Below are 19964 nucleotides of genomic sequence, written 5' to 3' on the forward strand. Positions count from 1 at the left end.
TATACCATAATCCCACTAGTCCTTCTTGGTGGAAGAGCTTTGTGCAAGTCTGGGTAGGTACCACCTACTCATCAGTTATGCTACCGCCAAATAATAGTACTCAATATTGTTGTGTTCCGGTTTGAAGGGTGAGTGAGTCAGTGTAACTACAGGCGCAAGGGACATTGCATCTTAGTTCCCAAGGTTAGTGGTGCATTGCATGTTAGTGCATGTTATACATATACGTGTAATTTTATGTATGCTAAAGTAACTCTTTCTGCCGGTCTGTTTTTATCTTTTTCATGAACAAACCATCAAATAATTTTGGGTATTAAGCAAGCTCGATATCCAAGAAGGATATAGAATACGTTTTATGACTAGCACCACTACCAAAACATAAAAGCGGGTAAACCGGCGGTCGCCAAGTTTGTTTCACAAATAAATATTAAACAATATTAAGCAAAACTATAAAGTTACTCCTTTAAAATTTATAGCAGCTAATAATCTTCTTAAGTTAAACTTTCATTGTTCTTCTTTTTCAAACGCGAGAAAATTTTCCATCGCATTTAATCGTTTGGTGTCCTTTTCGCTGATATCGGGAGACGCTAATGAAGGAGCTCGGCTCGGATTACGCAAAACAGGTTTTTGCATTTGGAAGAAGTTCAATGAGGACTTCAGTTCTTTGATAAATACTTCCTTATGAGATACCTATAAAAATACAATTGCTATTTAACAAATCCATACTAATATTATAAATTCAAAAGTAACTCTGTCTGTCTGAGAGTCGAGGTGGTCCAGTGGTTAGAACTCGTGCATCTTAACCGATGATTGCGGGTTCAAACCCAGGCGAGCACCGCTGTTTCATGTGGTTAATTTGTCTTTATAATTCATCTCGTGCTCAGCGGTGACGGAAAACATCGTGAGGAAACCTGCATGTGACAAATTTCATAGAAATTCTGCCACATGTGTATTCTATCAACCCGCATTGGAACAGCGTGGTGGAATATATCCCAAACCTTCTTCTCAAAGGGAGAGGAGGCCTTTAGCCCAGCAGTGGGAATTTTCAGGCTGTTGTTGTTGTTTTTGTTGTCTGTCTGTCTCGCCTTTACGCCAAAACTACTGGACCGATTCAAATGAAATATGGTACACAAATAGTCTAGAGTCTGAGAATGGACATAGGCTACTTTTCAATTGAAAATAAATATAATCATATTGTACGCGAGCCAAGCTGCAGGTAACAGCTAGTATTTTATAAGGAAACACTGACATTCTTTTTAGTCCAGTCAATAAAGTCTAAAATCCCTAACAAATTCGTAACACGGTGAAATTTTGTGGGTTTATTTAGGAAGGTAAAATAACTTACCGTGTGATTTTGCAGCGTCGTGGGATGAACGGAAAGGGTTGAAAAGGGGTGAAAAGCGTTTTTTGTTAAAACCATAGTTAAAAAAATTAGTAACACGCTGCAAATTTGCAATTATCATATTTATAGCATTTTGTAACATCTATTAAATTTGCAGCGTTTTGCAACATACGGAACATTGTTAATTTTTGAAAAACATTAATATTTGTAAATGACAGAGTATAAAAATTAGTAACACGCTGCAAATTTGCAATTATCATATTTGTAGCATTTTCTAACATCTATTAAATTTGCAGCGTTTTGCAACATACGGAACATTGTTTATTTTTGAAAAACACTGATATTTGTTAATAACGGGGGTAAAGAGTCAATGAAGGATTGCAATTTAGCACATTTTGAAATATTTCATAAAAGTATGGAATAATAAATAAAAAATGTTAATAAATACTTTTCATGCACGTTAAGAAAATTGATTCAAATAATTTGTTAAATTGAATTGAAGTTTGACATGTGAAATTAATATTATTGAAAATTATTAATCCCATCAAAAACATAAATGTAAAATGAGAGCCAAGTTCATTATTATGAAATATACTTTGATTTTTGGCCTCAATGACAAAAGAGGTGACATCTAAATGGGTGCTAAGTTCCATTATCCTTCCTGAAATTCATTTAATACTACATAAAATAACATTTCTCCTTATAACTTAGAATAATACATTGTAGACTAAGGTCTGAAGACTAGTTCTTATATGTTTATGAATACGAATTATAATTTAAGTTCATACTCAAAAATTATAACTCACAACATCTAAGAATAATTGAGAACAGCTCCGTATTGCTTAATATTAACATTAAGAGCCCGATAACGGGATAGAGCTATCCCGGTACTCCGGCGTTGTGTCGCCCGCTATGTACTGAAATGCTTATTATTATTATTTTTATAAGTATAATGATTTGACATAATTGATATTTGCTAATAGTGGAAACAATAAATCTATACAAAATCCCAGTTAGTAACGTAATAAGAGCTAAAACGGAATTATTTACATTTAAAAGAAATAAGGGTGGTATTAAACTTGTTATATTATATTTACGTTAAGACATAAGTTTTAATTAAAGGTTCTTACATCATTTTTTTTACAGTCATTACAGTAACAGGCACTCTATACAAGTGTTCCTAATAGAATCAATAAAATGAAAAATTATAACTAAATGATTATAATTTACCAGTTTCAGATTTCATCCTTTATATTTGTCTAATTATCTACCTGTATGCCAAATTTGGACTTTCTTAGTCTTTTGGAAGTGGGAAATAGTGTTGATCTATAGGTCAGTCTGTGATAAAAATGACCATTTTTGTACATGACTATCTAAATAACCGTTTGAGATGTGCTTATGAAATTTTGAGCACATATGTATCACGCAAGTCTTAATATATTTGCCAAATTTGACACGTTTATGTCAAACAGTTTCTGAGTTATGAAGGGGTCAAAAGTGGCTCCAAATGGTTCGTGTAAAATTACACACGGTGCTACTCGCCAGTTCTGTTACCAGAACTAGGCTGACACGCTACCGCGTGTAACAATAACAAGTCTTTTCTGTGACCTTCTTACTATCCATCTGTTCCGAAAGTGAGAACGACACTTATTCATTTCACTATTACAAATGCTTACTGGTGCAAGCGTCCCACCCCTACTTTTACCAGCTTCCCAAATTCCTTCGTATCTCAAGGGCTTCTATGTTGAATTGTGAAAGAAAAATCTAGCAGTCATCGTCAGATGCAAGCAAAATGTCGATAGAAGAAGTGTGTTTCATTTGTGACAATTTTTTATCTATATATATCTTTCACGACGCCGTTGACGTAGTGAAAAAGAAAAGACGAAAATGAAGGTCAATGTCAATTCACTTTACGTGAGTTGTCAAATCTCATCGAAGATAATCCAAGCGATCTTACCATAAAGTCGAAATTAATGGATAAGTATAAAGATAACATCGTCATTCACTCTAAACCTGGATGTGCAACACTCATTTCGATTCGGGATCATGAAGGTTTATTGGATTCATGGTATCTCAATAAGCTTCCTGATAAAGCAAAAGAACGCGATCAAATTGTTGAAACAGCAGCAGCGATAATTTTGGAGGACATTGAGACCAAAGTATACGATACAGATTACACTGACTCCAAATATAGCCATAATTATAACTACATTATATAATCGTAAATCGACTTTTAAGTAGTCTAATATTTTTCATTTCATTTTACTTATGAGGTCTGTAAAAGAAAGGTTAAATATGCAATTATTTTTATTGCCGTTTAGTGCATTTTTATTTGTTTTAAAATAGTGTTTTGTTTGAAGTCGGTTTTTCTTTTTGTTATTTTTTTTTTTTTTGATTTTAAGTGAAGCTGATTTAGAGAAACTATTTTTTATTAATATGGATAGATTATTTATTAACATATAAATAAAAGAATCGGCCGAGGATCGCTAACGTGCTGTGAACAGAATAAAATTAAATTGAGACGCCCAGGGAAGCACTACCTTTCAAACAAAAAAAATAATATCAAAATCGGTCCACCCAGTGAAAAGTTGTGAGGTAACAAAACATAAAAAAAACCACAGACGAATTGATAACCTCCTCCTTTTTGAAGTCGGTTGAAAATAACATTTCTCTTTATAAATTACAATAATCTATTGTAGACTAAGTTCGTATATGAGAACTAGCCAAGTTCTCATATACGAATTATATTATAGCTTTCGCAAGTGCTAACCTTGTTACAAATATAAGCGCTCAAGTATGTACTACTCTTATATTCATAAGCACAAAAAAAACAATGGTACTTGTCCAGACAAGACAGCAATATCCAGACAATACGCAATATTTGGTTAAGATTCATGTTTTCTAATGACTGGATCATAGCAGCTCTTAATGTACGTTAATATTAACTAAGCAATACGGAGCTGTTCTCAATTATTCTTAGATGTTGTGAGTTATAATTTTTGAGTATGAACTTAAATTATAATTCGTATTCATAAACATATAAGAACTAGTCTTCAGACCTTAGTCTACAATGTATTATTCTAAGTTATAAGGAGAAATGTTATTTTATGTAGTATTAAATGAATTTCAGGAAGGATATTGGAACTTAGCACCCATTTAGATGTCACCTCTTTTGTCATTGAGACCAAAAATCAAAGTATATTTCATAATAATGAACTTGGCTCTCATTTTACATTTATGTTTTTGATGGGATTAATAATTTTCAATAATATTAATTTCACATGTCAAACTTCAATTCAATTTAACAAATTATTTGAATCAATTTTCTTAACGTGCATGAAAAGTATTTATTAACATTTTTTATTTATTATTCCATACTTTTATGAAATATTTCAAAATGTGCTAAATTGCGATCCTTCATTGACTCTTTACCCCCGTTATTAACAAATATCAGTGTTTTTCAAAAATAAACAATGTTCCGTATGTTGCAAAACGCTGCAAATTTAATAGATGTTAGAAAATGCTACAAATAATAGGTTGGGGAAAAAGTTTCTTCGTATTTTATATGAAAATTCAAAAAGTTTTTTTTTATAGTTTATTTACATTTGACTAAAGTATGTAGGTGCCATTTTGTTCCATAACTCTTTGCCATCTTGTTGGTAGTGACATGATCCCCTTGCTGTAAAAATTTTGGGGCTTCTGATCGAAAAACTACGACAAGTGGTTTTGGCAGTCATCTCGTGATGTTAACCTGACACTGCCTAAGGAATTCTGCAGAGACCGAAACAGATGAAAATCTGAAGGTGCAAGGTCAGGACTATACGGCGGATGCATTAATACCTCCCAGCCAAACTCTCGTAATTTTTGTTGAGTGGCTAAAGATGTGTGAGGTCTAGCGTTGTCATGGTGAAAAACCACACCCCTTCTGTTGATCAATTCTGGCCGCTTTCTCTCAATTTCTTTCTTCAATCTCATCAATTGTTCGCAATACAGTTCTGAATCGATGGTCCTGCCGGGCGGTAACAGCTCATAATGAATGATGCCCTTCCAATCCCACCATACACACAGCATTACCTTGTTGCGAGTTAATCTGGGTTTTGCCACAGTCTGTGAAGCTTGACCGGCCTTTGACCACGATCTTTTTCGCACGTTCTTGTCGTATGTGATCCCCTTTTCATCATCAATTATCAGCTTCTTCAAAAATGGTTCGGTTTCATTACGTCGTAATAAAGAATCACAAATGAGTACACGGTTCATTAGGTTCCTTTCAGTGAGTTCATGAGGCACCCATATATCGAGCTTTTTTGTGTACCCAGCTTTATTTAAATGAGTCAAAACCGTTTTGTGGTCAATTGCCAGTTCTTCAGCTACATCGTAACTACTAATATGCCGATCTTGCTCCACTTTTTCAAAAATGGCATCAATTTTGTCCGTAACAGGGCGACCAGAGCGAGATGCATCTTTGATATCAAAATTTCCTGCTTGAAAACGCTTAAGCCAAACTTGCGCTACTCTCACAGATACTGCATTAGGTCCATAAACATCACAAATTTTTTTCACGGCTTGAGTTGCATTTTTACCTTTTTTATAGTAAATTTTTAAAATGTATCGAATTTCTTGTTTAGATTCACTCATTTTAACAACAACAAAAACAAATGAAAATCACACAAATTCCTAATTTGAATTTGGAAGTGCCTTCTTTAAAATTAAAACTTTTTAATGATACCAAAACTAGCCAGATACAAATGGTATAGCCAAAGAGATTTTATTACAAGTTCATACATACTATATGCGAAAAGACTTTTTCCCCAACCTAATATGATAATTGCAAATTTGCAGCGTGTTACTAATTTTTTTTACTCTGTCATTTACAAATATTAAAGTTTTTCAAAAATTAACAATGTTCCGTATGTTGCAAAACGCTGCAAATTTAATAGATGTTACAAAATGCTATAAATATGATAATTGCAAATTTGCAGCGTGTTACTAATTTTTTTACCCTGTCATTTACAAATATTAATGTTTTTCAAAAATAAACAATGTTCCGTATGTTGCAAAACGCTGCAAATTTAATAGATGTTACAAAATGCTATAAATATGATAATTGCAAATTTGCAGCGTGTTACTAATTTTTTTAACTATGGTTTTAACAAAAAACGCTTTTCACCCCTTTTCAATCCTTTCCGTTCATCCCACGACGCTGCAAAATCACACGGTAAGTTATTTTACCTTCCTAAATAAACCCACAAAATTTCACTGTGTTACGAATTTGTTAGGGATTTTAGGCTTTATTGACTGGACTATTTGTTATAATTAATAAAACGTCGTTCTAAATAGTGTTTGGTCATAAAAAATACTAAGATTTGTAATATAAGGTATTGATTTCAAAAGTACATAACTTTATTCAAAATTACATCAATCTTGTATAAAATTCGAATGTGAATGATGGATTTTCTAATTATCCCGGTATCACTTACCTGTTCACGAACAACTATGTTCCTCACTTCGTTCATAAACTCCGCGGCGGTAATGAACAAGCTGAACACGAGACCAACTATTAGTACAATGAACGCGCCCATTAAGTTTTGCATTTCTAAGTCACCTTCTGCGTCGTTTTCATCTTTCTCGTCCTGATGGAATTAAACTTTGTTTACGACACGATATCAACAACTAAATACATGTAAATGATCTTTAAATATATTCTTCTATATAAGAATATTGGATCATATGTTTCCAATAGGTAGGCTAGATAATCAATAATTTAAAAATAAAGGAAAACCGTGGTTTTCTTCAAATATAAGAATACTTTAAATGTCCCTGAGGAAGGAGGAGGAGAAGATCTACTGAGGAAAGCTTTATTCCCTTCTCAAGGGAAAAAACATTATAATGTTCCACAGCTGACTAATCCAGTACTATCAGGGCTTATTTTCTTTAAATTTTTGTCTAAATTAAATATATATTATTATTGATGGAGTCATGAGATCCTTGCTAGTCTATCTCTCACTTAAAATATGTTGGAAAAATGATCGTAAAAATTCACCTACGTCATTTGCGCATTATTGGAATAATTAATAGAATAGTAAAGTTCTATTTTAATGATTGATTATTCTAACTATGCAAATGTAGTAATTGTTTTATGGGCAGAATTTTATTATCATACAAATATGTTTAGTGTTATAACTTATAACAACTCACTTCACATTGCTTTGCGTCATTCTTTTCTTCCCACCATTTCTTCTTTACTTCATCCAGTACTGTCAGTTCTTTTAATTCCAGAATTGCTCTATTTATATGAGTTCTGAATGGAGAGTCTGCAATGCAATGTATTTTACTATAGTATTGCTTTGGATATAATAAAAATCAATTGTAGTATTTATGATTGATGGGCGTAGGTATATACAAGTGTGCCTACAGGCACAATTAACGTTGCGTCTTAGCATTGGAAGGAGTGGTTAATATTTTTACAAAGCGAATCTATCCTACTACGTAATACGCCTAAACACACAACAATTTAATTTTTAAGGAGGCATCTTTAAGGTGACTTAAATTACAAATTTTGATACTAATAGACTAAAACTAAAAACATGTTCCAAAACCTTCTCCTCAAAAGCGATCCTTTGCCAAGCAGTGGGAAATTTACAGGCTGTTGTTGTTGTTGGACTAAAACTTTATTAGGTTAATTAATTAATTAATTAATTTTATATGATTACCAAACGGGATAAACTTTTTATGTTTTTGTAAGATGAAAAATTAATAATTTAAAATTATACGTACTAGCGGGCATAGCTATACCATAATCTTTAGAGTCTAGTTCTTCGCCTACTTTTTTAAGTTCACAGTTTCTTTTCAATTTGTATTCAATCGAAGTGGATTCCATGAAAAATGCGTATTTATTTTTTCCATTTATGACTCTCTTTTCACCTTCATCGTTGCTATTAACCAAGACTACAGGATTGGCCACCATATTATCGTACATCTGTCTGTACATTTTATCTTTAGATAACTGAAAATAAATCAAATATGTATGTTATTGTAGAAGCAAAACTGAGTGACGTGGTCAAGGAAGTGACGTCATATTTCAGATGTAGTAAAAGCAAGGGGCATCCATCTTGGTTTGTCATGATGTAATAAATTAGTGATAGTAAGTTTTATTCTTGATGAATGGGATAATATTTTTTTGATAATAACTGAAACTTGGTTTGGTCAGTCGATATTTATTTCAAATGTTTTTTGAATGGATTGAATGGATTTCAAATGTTTATTTATTGATTATAATAAATATAATGTCTGTATGTATATAGCTAGCTATCTATTTCTTCAGACGGGTAAAATGAGGTTGTATAAACAACAATAAGCTTGAAGAACAAACATAAAAAGATAAATTATTGTTTTTTCCGGTTACGAAAGTTTAGATTCTCGGTACTTCTCTGCTATAATATGCATATATGATATGTATAAACGTTCCTCTTGGATTACTCTGTTTTTTGGTTAAAACCGTATTAAATCCAAATATAAATAAATATATTTTATTGAGAGTTAAAAGGTATTGTTTGAGTCTGTTGCTGATTCCACAAATGAGATATTTACTTTTAAAACTGTAATAAATTTTTGACAGTCAATAAGCAAGTGTAACTTAATATTGTATACCCAAAAAACACATTGGTTTTTACCTTAAAGAAGTCCATGGTCGACCCTGTCCTTATAGCTCCATACAAGACCTTTGTTTGTTTCGCAAGATCTTCAACGTTGTTGATTGGTTCATTTTCCAGGGCTGAAGTCATCGACGCTGACAGCTGAGCTATGTATGTCTGACAAACGATCACCGCGAAAAACCACCACATGGCACAAACCCAGCGAGAGCCGATTGCCCTGAAATGCATTTCATTATTAAACAAAACAAAAAAAAAGATATTGCTCAACAGGACACATACCACAAAACTGTCTGACATAGAAAACTCAGGAAGTAGAGGAAGCAAAGTTTTACGTGAGCAAAAAAGAAATAAAGCGGTCGAACAATGGTATTTATGTTCGTCTCTTTCTGTCACCAGCAGTTTGACATTTGAAAGAAGAAGATAATTAATGCTGATGCGTTATCGTACCCAAACTTCTTAACATTTTTTTTATGATACTCATATCTTTAAGCATAAGCATAACAAGCATATTAGTCTTTAGATGACTGAGTACTAGTAACTAAATAAAAAGGTACTCTACTTCGGCAAAATATCACATCCTTGCGTCATAATCGACCCCATTGTCAACCACGTGCAGTTCTTAAAGTTCCAAATATTTTCCAATTCTTCTGGATCTTTATCACACGGTTGCGGATTTTCCCAATCAGCTGGCGATATTCTGAAAAATTGTTAATCGTTGATTTATTATCTGTTATCGATAATTATAGCAATATTGTTTTTTAATCACCTCGAGCAAACAAAGAGAACGATTGATACGACGCAATAAGCGGTTGCCGTGTACATCCATACATCGAAAGTATATGGTTTCAAGAAAGAAAACATCCCTGGTGCTACTTTCTTCTCTTTGGTGTAGAGAATACTTATTCCCAGAGTCATAAAGGGAACCGAAAAGTCTACGACCTTTTTCCTCTTTTCTGTTATAGTCAAATCACATACAGCTAGATCTGCCTTCTGAAATTGATAAATAAAATGCGTATAAATAGTGCATGCAAGATAGAAATTCTTGAAGTTCGTATTTTTATCGCAACTTGTCGGAAACTGAAGGTGATACGGTATTTTAACGTCAGAAACATTGACATTTCACAATCCAGAACACTCCTAGTATTCTGTAAAAAAAATCTCGAAACTCACCGCAGAACATGAGTGTCAAATATCGAAATAAGACATGCAATATTGACTATGACTACGAGTGAGATACGAGTAGATTCTTATGGAATCGTAAAATTGCGACGACTTTTAGAAAACTGTTACTGAAAATGAAGGCGTACTCACTTTATCTAACAGATCACCTATTAGACCGTCCCACTTTTTGGTCTTTTGATCAAAACTACCGTAATCCTTATATTCTTTGTCGAGAAACGTGTATGTGTAATTGAAATTATATTTGCGTAATGTTGTGAATATTTTTTCAACCAAATCGACTACAAATCCTTCGTATTTTTCATCAGCTGGTTCCTCGACACAGGTTTTATTACCTTCTTCGCATTTAATTTTGTCATAGAAATAAGGTTTTGCTTTCCTAGATATTATCTAAAAACATATTAAAATAATGATTACATTTAATGACTCATATTTCAATAATCGTAATATATCAATGATATCTACCATAAACAATATCATATGGTTAAGATTTTCAAACGATATGGTGTTATCTAGACACTTGCGAAAGATTATAAAACTAATGAATTCATTAACCCATTTAGTTTCCATTTTTTTTGCCTTATAGCAACTAATTATCGTCGAAGTTCCCATCTATTAGCTACGCCCGGCCATTATTTACAAATACTATTTAATTCGATTTAGTCGAGAATCTTACCTTTTTCTATAATAAATGATTATATATATTACTGTAAAAGCTCGAATTACGGTAAATCTTAAGATTTAAGTGTAAGTCTTAGATTTTACCGTCATGAGTTGGTAAATGTAAGTATTTCTAAAAATGCGACTTTTTTTCGGGCTTTTGCCATTCGATTTTAGTATGTTAGGTTATTAGAATCGCAAATCCTTTTGAACATTTACCATTAAGAGTTGGTAAATCTTAGGTTTTACTGGATAATCTTAGGATTTACAGTAGTCCGAGCCTCTACAGTAACATATACATTTTAAATGATATCATGATATCATAATACATGTTCTACCGTCAAACAACATTGCATTGTGTTGTTAGGTTTCGAAGAGTCGGTGAGCCAGTATAGCTAGAGACATAAGGGACATAAATTCTAACTTTCCAAGGTTTCTGATTTAAGAATCAGATTTAAGAAAGGCCACCGAGACCACCGCCTACCTATACAATAAAAAATATATAATTCGCGACTTACTATGAAATGTTTACTATTTTTCTGTGATCCTATAGATTTTGATACAGATTTAATAACCGGCCCATTGGTTGAATCCCACTGGCCGATCGTGTCTAATTCTGATTCGTGAATTTCATTAATATATAACGTGTAATTAACACGTTCGCCTTTTTCATTAAATTCTACCTGACCCGTAACTCCAGTAGTCTTTGTCTGAAAGAAGAAATATACTCTATTAATATTTTTTTATTATCTTTTAATTATATTCAAAATTTCTAGGATGTATTTGGCTTTATAATTCATCTCATGCTTGGTCGTGAAGAAAAAAATCGTGAGGAAACCTGCATATGTATACTTTCATAGAAATTTTGCCACTTGTGTATTCTACCAACTCGCATTGGAACAGCTTGGTGGAATATATTTCAAACCTTCTCCTCAAAGGGAGGCATTAACCCATCAGTGGCAAATTCAGGCTATTGTTGTATTTCGCTTTATAGTTATTTACTTACTTTAAGTATTTTGTCCTGCAGTAAAGCTCCGTACGGCCAAGGCTCTGAATCGGATTCGCACAAAAAATTATAAGGATTCTTTATGTCGTTATCTGCTTTAAGCTCTTTTAAAGCTTTGAGGACATGGTTTGCTACGTCGTTCATAATAAGTGTTTCCACCTGAAATAAATTCAAAGCTATGGTTTGTTTTTTTATTAAATTACTTTATATAAATTAGTAATGTTCCCTACGATGTTATATTGTTTATACTTTGCACTTAAAATTTAAGAAATGACACGAATACGTATTGTTGTTATTTTATCTATATTATAAACGTGAAAATAATCCTTTCTGTCTTACTTTTTGCTGGTCTTTTACGGCAAAAGCACTGAATCAATTTTCATGAGATTCGGTAAGAAGCAAGTTTGACATCCAAGTACTTTTTGCCGAAACTCGGACTACCAACCTTATCAAAACGCGATCAGAGCGCAGCCAACAAATAGTTATCGGTATTTAGTGTCAAATAAGACTTGATACAAGCTATTCCCATACCAAATTCAAATTTTATTTAAATCCGACCAGCTTTTTACATGGTATTAATTACTACCCAAATTGGTGGTAGGGCTTTGTGCAAGCCCGTCTGAGTAGTTACCACCCACTCATCAGTTATTCTACCGCCAAACAACAGTACTCAGTATTGTTGTGTTCCGGTCTGAAGGGTGAGTGAGCCAGTGTAACGACAGGCACAAGGGACATAACATCTTAGTTCCTAAGGTTGGTGGCACATTGACGATGTAAGGAATAGTTAATAATTCTTACAGCGTCAATGTCTATGGGCGAAGGTGACCACTTACCATCAGGTGGCCCATATGCTCGTCCGCCAACCTATACCAAAAAAAATGTACATCTTTCACATTTACAACATTAGTAGGATAATGTTAGACTCTCAATGCACAGAAACTGTAATCAGTTTATGATAGCCTGATGTGCGGTACGTTTCGGGAATATTTCGCGAAGTTCCCATTTAAAGGATAAGCTATTCTTCTTAAGCTTGAAGTAAATCTATTCGGTCACTTTAAACTATCTTTATTCATAACCCATTGACATATCGAATTTGGTCATTTGTAGGATTCGACAAACGTATGGCGTCGAAAACGCATTGTACACTATATTTTCTTTTAAATTTCTGGTGTCAAAGATATGGCGTATTGTGCAGTTATATTGTTATCATGTTTGTTCTATGTTTGTTTCTTAATCATCGATTACTTATTAAGATTGAAATGAATGCAAAACAGTATACCTTAAAAAGTGTTACTGGCGGAGATAGGGAAGTCGGTGTTTCGCTGGTCCATCGTCCCACCCTGGAGACCAGGAAATGTTTCGAGTCTTGTAATTTGTCGTACTCCGCTATGCTGAGCCAGGTAATGTTTGAGCGGAAATAAGTTAATTTATCGGCAACTTTTGACGTATCCATGCTGATTAAAATATAATGCTGCAATAACACTTGAGCTTAATGAACAGAAGTATTGATATTTTAAATGTATTAACTCTGATGAGTTCTATTTGTATGTGTAAAACAACAAATCCTTTTGAGGGTCCTTATATATGTAATACATATGAAGAAGTTGTTTCCCTGGCAGATTTTTGTCACAGCAATTGTGACGGCCATTTTCAAGGATATGGTAGGATAATTAATTAGTGTAACTGCAGGCACAAGGGACATAAACCTGGACATAAACCACCAATCTTAGTTCCCAAGGTTGGTGGCACATTGACGATGTAAGGAATAGTTAATATTTCTTACAGCGTCATTGTCTATGGATGATGGTGACCACTTACCATCAGGTGGCCTATATGCTCGTCCGCCAACTTATACCTTAAAAAAAGACAAAATTGAGATGTCTGGAAATATATCACAAGCAGAATTAAAGGATTATATTTGATGGAGTTGTGAAATTAACTAGTACGTAGAACTGCTGGTAATGCTTGACGAATCTAAATGACTTGTAAAAATTACCAACGGTAAAATATTTTCATTTACCTGTATTTATGCACGATTAGTATAATGGTGCCATACCGGTAGCTATAGGTCATTTTATTTATATATCATAAGTTATAAAAGTTTCATCTAATTGAAATAGTATTCACCAAAATATTTTCTATATAAATTACATAAATCGTGGCTTTGTTCGTATATTTTCTCTTTTCAGAATCATGTCAACTATGAATTAAAGATATCTCGTATCTCGAGTCAACATACGTCCCGTATACACGTATGGAAATTTACCTGATATTCATTACACATGTTAACAGTGCGGGCTTCTTCTAAATATTTAAGGATGCGATCCTCGTGACAATCCAAAATGATACGACTTTCTTTAAATGCACTAAGATCTTTAAATACCTGTAAAATAAAGTATCTTTATTAAATACTTTAGTTATAATTGATGTTGCTGTTATAGGAAATATAAATAATTTCTAATGTTACTCCACTTGGACCCTGCTAAATAAAACGCTATCCCCCAAATTAAAATCCCTTACATAAATAAATAGCAATTACATAAATCTATTTCATTGCTTTTAAACTCAATAATGGAAATGTTTTGGATGGTTTAAAATTGATTTATCTAAGTAGATTAACGAGTGTTTCTATAAATGTAATATGTGGTTCATAGTCCTAAAATTCACAAAGTTTCTGAAAATCAGGGAAAGTTATTTTATTGGCAATCGTTAACTTATTGTGATATTGATGATACCATGTCCTAAAGTTATTATCCTTCACTTTGATCTCCTAAAGTGGTCCATAAAATTCACATGCATTTTTTATGGAAATGTTGAACAGGATATTTGAATATGATGGAAAGGCATAAAAAAATAAATGAGAATGTAAGAAGTTTGAATATAGACACATAACACCTGTGTCTATATGAACATCTATGTATTGTTTCTGTAATATAAGACAGCTATCGATGAGCGAAAAAAAAAAAATATGAATGATTTGAATTAGGAACACAATTCCCTTTTATTCTATTTTTAAATATCTTCCGGTAAGCAAATGTTGTGAAAAGGTCATATAAACCAATGACGTAGAGAATAATTGAATTTACATAGACTTCTCATTGGGTTTATTCCTATTATACGCTTGTCATTTTACATTTAGGGTTACTTACTTTGACATTATCCTCTGTAGGTTCCAATTTCCTGACTGTAACAGGAAAATGGTCTGTAAACTCAGCCAGAATTTTTTGAATTCGCATCAGACCTACAAACATGGAGTCGCATTAATATGATACTATTTAAAGAACAATCTAATATATTAGTAGCGTGAGCCGATTTTATGATAATTATGTGATAATTATGGGACAATATCTGCTCATAGAAAATCGGTTACGGTCTCATCTTGAAGAGCTCTAAGCCATAGTGTAGAAAAATAAAGGGGGTTCTCGATTGCAATTTAACTAAATTATTGCGATTTAACATTAGTGAGTTAAAAGATACTGGTCAGTTAGAGAGCGATAATACAGCTGTATAAGGAAAATAAGAGGAAAACGTAAACAAAATTAAGGAAAATTGCGATCAACAAACTTAAATTCTTTTGAATGACACGAACTTTCGCGGGAGATTCAATAGTATGTACGAGTACGGATTTCATTAAAAATGACAACATCACAAAGTGAAAAAACTGGAAACGACTTCAGCCATCGTCTATGAATATATTTTCTTCCCAATACACAATCCTTACTCTATATATAGTATTTAAAACATATTCAATTAAATTTTCGTCTCTTACAATTGCATGTTTTAAAAAGCAATAATCAATTAGCAATCTTATCTAACCTTTTGTATGAATTATAAACACAAATTAAGTACATGAAAATTCTGTAGTTCTTGCCTGGGTTTTACAATCATCGGTCAAGATGTACGCGTTCTGACTGGGCCATCTAGGCTATAGTTTAAGGTCATCAAGTTATTATTTCTAAATTGTTCCAGATTGAAGGGATACTACACATAGACAGTTATAGCAAGAGTACAGGTAGATATAAAAAATCGCTTTCTGAATTTGGTAAATTCGAGACATTTTTATCGTCTCTTTCGTCGTCTATGTCAATGAAACACTGATTAAATATTATTAACGTCATCTCAGTCACTGAATATTTGTCTTAAATTTTAATTGTTTGAACAAAATAAACAAGACTTCGCTTTAAATAAGGTTTTAGTTTATAAAATATCCAGAAGGTATATTGTAGTTTTAGATGTTTTTAGTCAGTTTTAGTTTACTACCAGGGAGTGCTTCGAGCTTGGAAACTTTAACTTCGTATTTATAGCTTTTGTTAAGCGAGGTAAGTTATAAATAATAAACAAAAATGATGACCACATTGGATTTTAGCTTTGATGGCTAGTGGCTATCTATATTTTAGAATTGAGAAGAACGGCTATCGTGTTAACCGAGGAATAAAACATTTGATATGGAAAACCCAATAACTTGAATGAAATGTTTAGGCTCAAACATGGATTCGATCCCGAAACAGGCCAATATAATTTATCAATAACAGACCATACAGTACAGTAACAGCTTATCACACTATACAAATAATAGTATTTCGTATATATCGACCATAGCCATTTTTGAAAATGTACTATGTAATTAGCACTATTCAAATACATATAAATTCCTATTTCTATTATATTATCGAAAGCACTAAATCTCGTTTATATGTTAAAATTAAAATAAAATCAAATCGCTTAACAAACAGAAACTGTGTTTGCCTATTTATATGTATCTAGTTACAATATAAATAACTTTTTAACTACTAGCGTCTAGCTAATGCCGGTATGCACATATACACATAGTTTAATAAATAAATTACACATGAATATTTACATGTACATATATCTATTTTCTAAACTCTAAGTTAATATATTTTTATGAACACACGATTTACGAGTTTGTGTACTGTTTTAGATTCAAGATAGGGAAACAAAACAAATTCCAAAGTGTTAAATACAGTATACGGTCAAAGTTTCCTGCCTAAAACCCTTACCGAAGTCATCTTCGTAAAGAACAGCGAAGTTTTCCCATTTGTAGTACTTTAGCAGCGATGCATATGCTTGCAAAATTTCTTCAGCTCTTGGGTAAAAGTTAATGGAAATCTTTTTGTATGTGATCTCTTCGGTATCTTCTACGGGCTCTTCCTCTTCATCTATCCCTAAATCAGTATCCAAAGGCTTCCACGTCGCTTGGATGTGTGGTATTTTTGCGAAGGCACATTGATCTCGAACTGTTCCATCTGATATAGGATTTTGAGGACCAAAAACGGCTATTGGACGCATTGTTTTGTTAGAACATACTGTAATCACAAATAAGACAATCAGTACTTGGATGATTTAAGTTTTACATATGTTTTAGTACAACTAGTTTTTTTAATTAATTTGATAAATTTTATTTTCTAATTATTTATACAAATTAAAGTTAAAGCGGTTCTCTTGTGTTGTCATGGGTTGATTTGTATTCATAACTTTCGAATAAGGCCTTTTACCCAGAACCTTAAGTGTTGGTTTTCAACCGACTTCAAAAAGGAGGAGGTTATCAATTCGTCTGTAATTTTTTTATGTTTGTTACCTCATAACTTTGGTAATTGTAACTAAATTATATAATCGTAAATCGACTTTTAAGTGGTCTAATATTTTACATTTCATCTTGCTTAGGAACACTCTAAAAATATTTTGAATACGTAATTACTTTTCAATTTCAATTTCAATTTGTATTGAAATATTGTTTTGTTTGAAGTCGGTTTTTCTTGTTGTTAAAATATTTATTTATATTTATTAAATTTGACGTATGGAAAAGGTAGTATCACTTACAGTTTTTCCAAACAGAGTAACTGTCTGTCCTATCGGGTTCTAGAATAACAGGTTCTAGTCGCCAATCCAGAGCTGGAATTTAAACGCACACACATACAATACATCATCTCATTACTTAGTTTAAAATTACATAGTATAAAACTAAGTCGTTCATAGCTGTCTGTTTCTATGTGAATTGGAACGGATTTAGATGCATTTTTTTTAAAATATATAGAGTGACTCGAGAGGAAATTTTTTTGTATATAATACATGGACAATATAGTAATGAAACACTGATAATTTTAGAAGTTCCTAATTTGATGTTGTAAATTCACATTCTGTAGTACATTTAGTATCAGTATTGCAGCAGTGCGGAGCCAGGGCGGTTCGATAGTAATACATAACAATGTCCGTAGTCATGTTAGTTATAAATAAATTGTCAATGTTTCCAAGATAAAAGTAAGCCTTTGTCATTCTCAGGCTCATTAATTATCTCTACACAAGCGACACATCGACCCTTGCTCCGTTGAGTTGCTGGTAGAAAAAAGAAAGTACTAATAAACACAATATTGCGTTGTTCGTGAAGGTATGTGAAAAGTTTGTGCACATCTTCAAATTTTTTTCATATATAATCTATATTAATATTATAAATGTGAAAGTAACTCTGTGTGTCTGTCTGTTTGTCGCTCTTTTACGACTAAACAGCTGTAACGAATTTGATGAAATTAAGTATGAACTAAACTTGAAGTCCTAGAAAGGACATAGTCTTTTTTTGCCTAACACGTGACAGCAAACATCCAAAAAGGCGAGTGAAGCCACAGGCGACTACTAGTAAGTAAATATATATGAGTATCGAGCAATATCGTTTCTACTTCATACTGCAATACTTTTTAACGATACGTACGTTTTAAAGTTATATTTACTCGTATTTATTAAAATGTTTGCAATAATACAAAATATTTATATTTATATAAACGGTAATTGCATATAATAGTATAGAATAGAATAGAATAAGGTTTATTCGGGAACACACACATTTACAAATTAAAGAAATAAAAAAAAAAATAGTAACAAATTTTAACAGGAAAAACAAATGTAACATGCAATTATTAAATAAAAATAGACCAACAACAATGAAGAGAAAAGGAAAAAAAAAACATGACTATAAAAAACTAATAATAAAAAAAAATAACCAAAATTAATGCTTATCTATCTTTAATGGTGCAATGTCCCGAAAAGGAATATCCCTCAGTTATTGTTGGAGTTTTGCTCCAAAACTGGTTTTCAGTGGCATCCATAATTGTATAGAATAAGTGTATATGTTAATACTTAAATTAACGATCCAGTTTAAAGTGTACAAGTGTTGTTGTTACCTTTCCTGCCTTGACTGTTAGATTCTAGTCCCATTCCTAATTTTGCATCACGCATGCTCTCTTTGAAGGCAAGTCTCTGCGTAATGGAATCTTTTTCGAAAATGCCAGCTGAAAGCAAAACATTGAGATTTAGTAGGAATTTATGCAAGCCTGTTTGGATAGCTATCATCCACTAAACATTTATCAATGACCATAGTATCCTATGGTCTGGTTTAATGGTTTTGTAAGTGAGAGGAACTGTCCTACAAGGCACATAATAAACATATTTATTGCGATATCAATATTTATGGGTAGAGGTGACTACAGATTGCCCATTATATCTGTATTGATCGACTAAAATACTTTATACTTTATTCAAAAACATAGTTTTAAATTCTACTCACCGATTTGAAAGAAAATCGTGTGTGTTTCCTTATCAATAACTTGCGAAAATGTCGTTCGCGATAGAAAACAAAAGATAAATATTAGACAAAACATTTTGTCTACAACAATTTGTATTACAGTATTCACATAAAACTTTTATCGAGCCGCATCCTTTAAACGTTTATTAGTTTGAGGCAAGCGATCGTTACTAAAATCCACACATCACATAAAATCTTAATTATAAACAAAAAATTTAAACTTTGTGATGTTTTAAGAGATTGTACTTCCGAATATTATTCCAGAGGTAATAATTTTACAGAAATGCGAGCTAAAAACGTGAATCAACGGATAATAATGACGACTTCGTCGCATGCTACGTCGCCTTCAGCTGATGTGACCTAAAATTGTTTTCCAAAAATACATCAGACGGTCCGAAGGCGGCTTCCATGCCGCTTGCCTGTCTAACTAACATAAACATTTCTGATTGTATTTACTATCAAAATCAGCATGGCGACTTTGAAATTGTCTTTATTATTAATTGTATCTTATTCGCTGGGAACACATGGGGCTCA

The 19964-nt window shown here is 32.5% G+C and overlaps 1 protein-coding gene across 1 annotated transcript; it reads right to left on the minus strand.

Moving 5' to 3' along the window:
- Positions 1 to 292: 292 nt before the first annotated feature.
- LOC124543949 (glutamate receptor ionotropic, kainate 2-like) lies at positions 293 to 19725 on the minus strand. Its single transcript, XM_047122286.1, has 17 exons — positions 19413 to 19725; positions 19030 to 19137; positions 17678 to 17749; positions 16858 to 17163; positions 14986 to 15077; positions 14103 to 14219; positions 13116 to 13307; positions 11837 to 11995; positions 11349 to 11540; positions 10303 to 10560; positions 9758 to 9981; positions 9551 to 9688; positions 9010 to 9208; positions 8114 to 8342; positions 7535 to 7650; positions 6817 to 6969; positions 293 to 687 (listed from the first exon to the last, which is right to left on the minus strand). The coding sequence occupies exons 1-17, from the start codon at positions 19504 to 19506 to the stop codon at positions 502 to 504; spliced, it is 2835 nt and encodes a 944-aa protein (XP_046978242.1). The 5' UTR covers positions 19507 to 19725; the 3' UTR covers positions 293 to 501.
- Between the last annotated feature and the right edge of the window lie 239 nt (positions 19726 to 19964).

The sequence above is a fragment of the Vanessa cardui genome, chromosome 3, assembly GCF_905220365.1.
Source record: "Vanessa cardui chromosome 3, ilVanCard2.1, whole genome shotgun sequence".
Taxonomy (NCBI): Eukaryota; Metazoa; Arthropoda; class Insecta; order Lepidoptera; family Nymphalidae; genus Vanessa; species Vanessa cardui.

Bases quoted from the DNA above. Each gene is read 5' to 3' on its own strand.
- LOC124543949 (XM_047122286.1), bottom strand. From the start codon at position 19,506: ATGTTTTGTCTAATATTTATCTTTTGTTTTCTATCGCGAACGACATTT. The intron at 17,164-17,677 runs GTAAGTGATACT...TTGTGATTACAG, and splicing joins TTACTCTGTTTGGAAAAACT to TATGTTCTAACAAAACAATG. The intron at 13,308-14,102 runs GTAAATTTCCAT...GTGTTATTGCAG, and splicing joins ACATGTGTAATGAATATCAG to CATTATATTTTAATCAGCAT.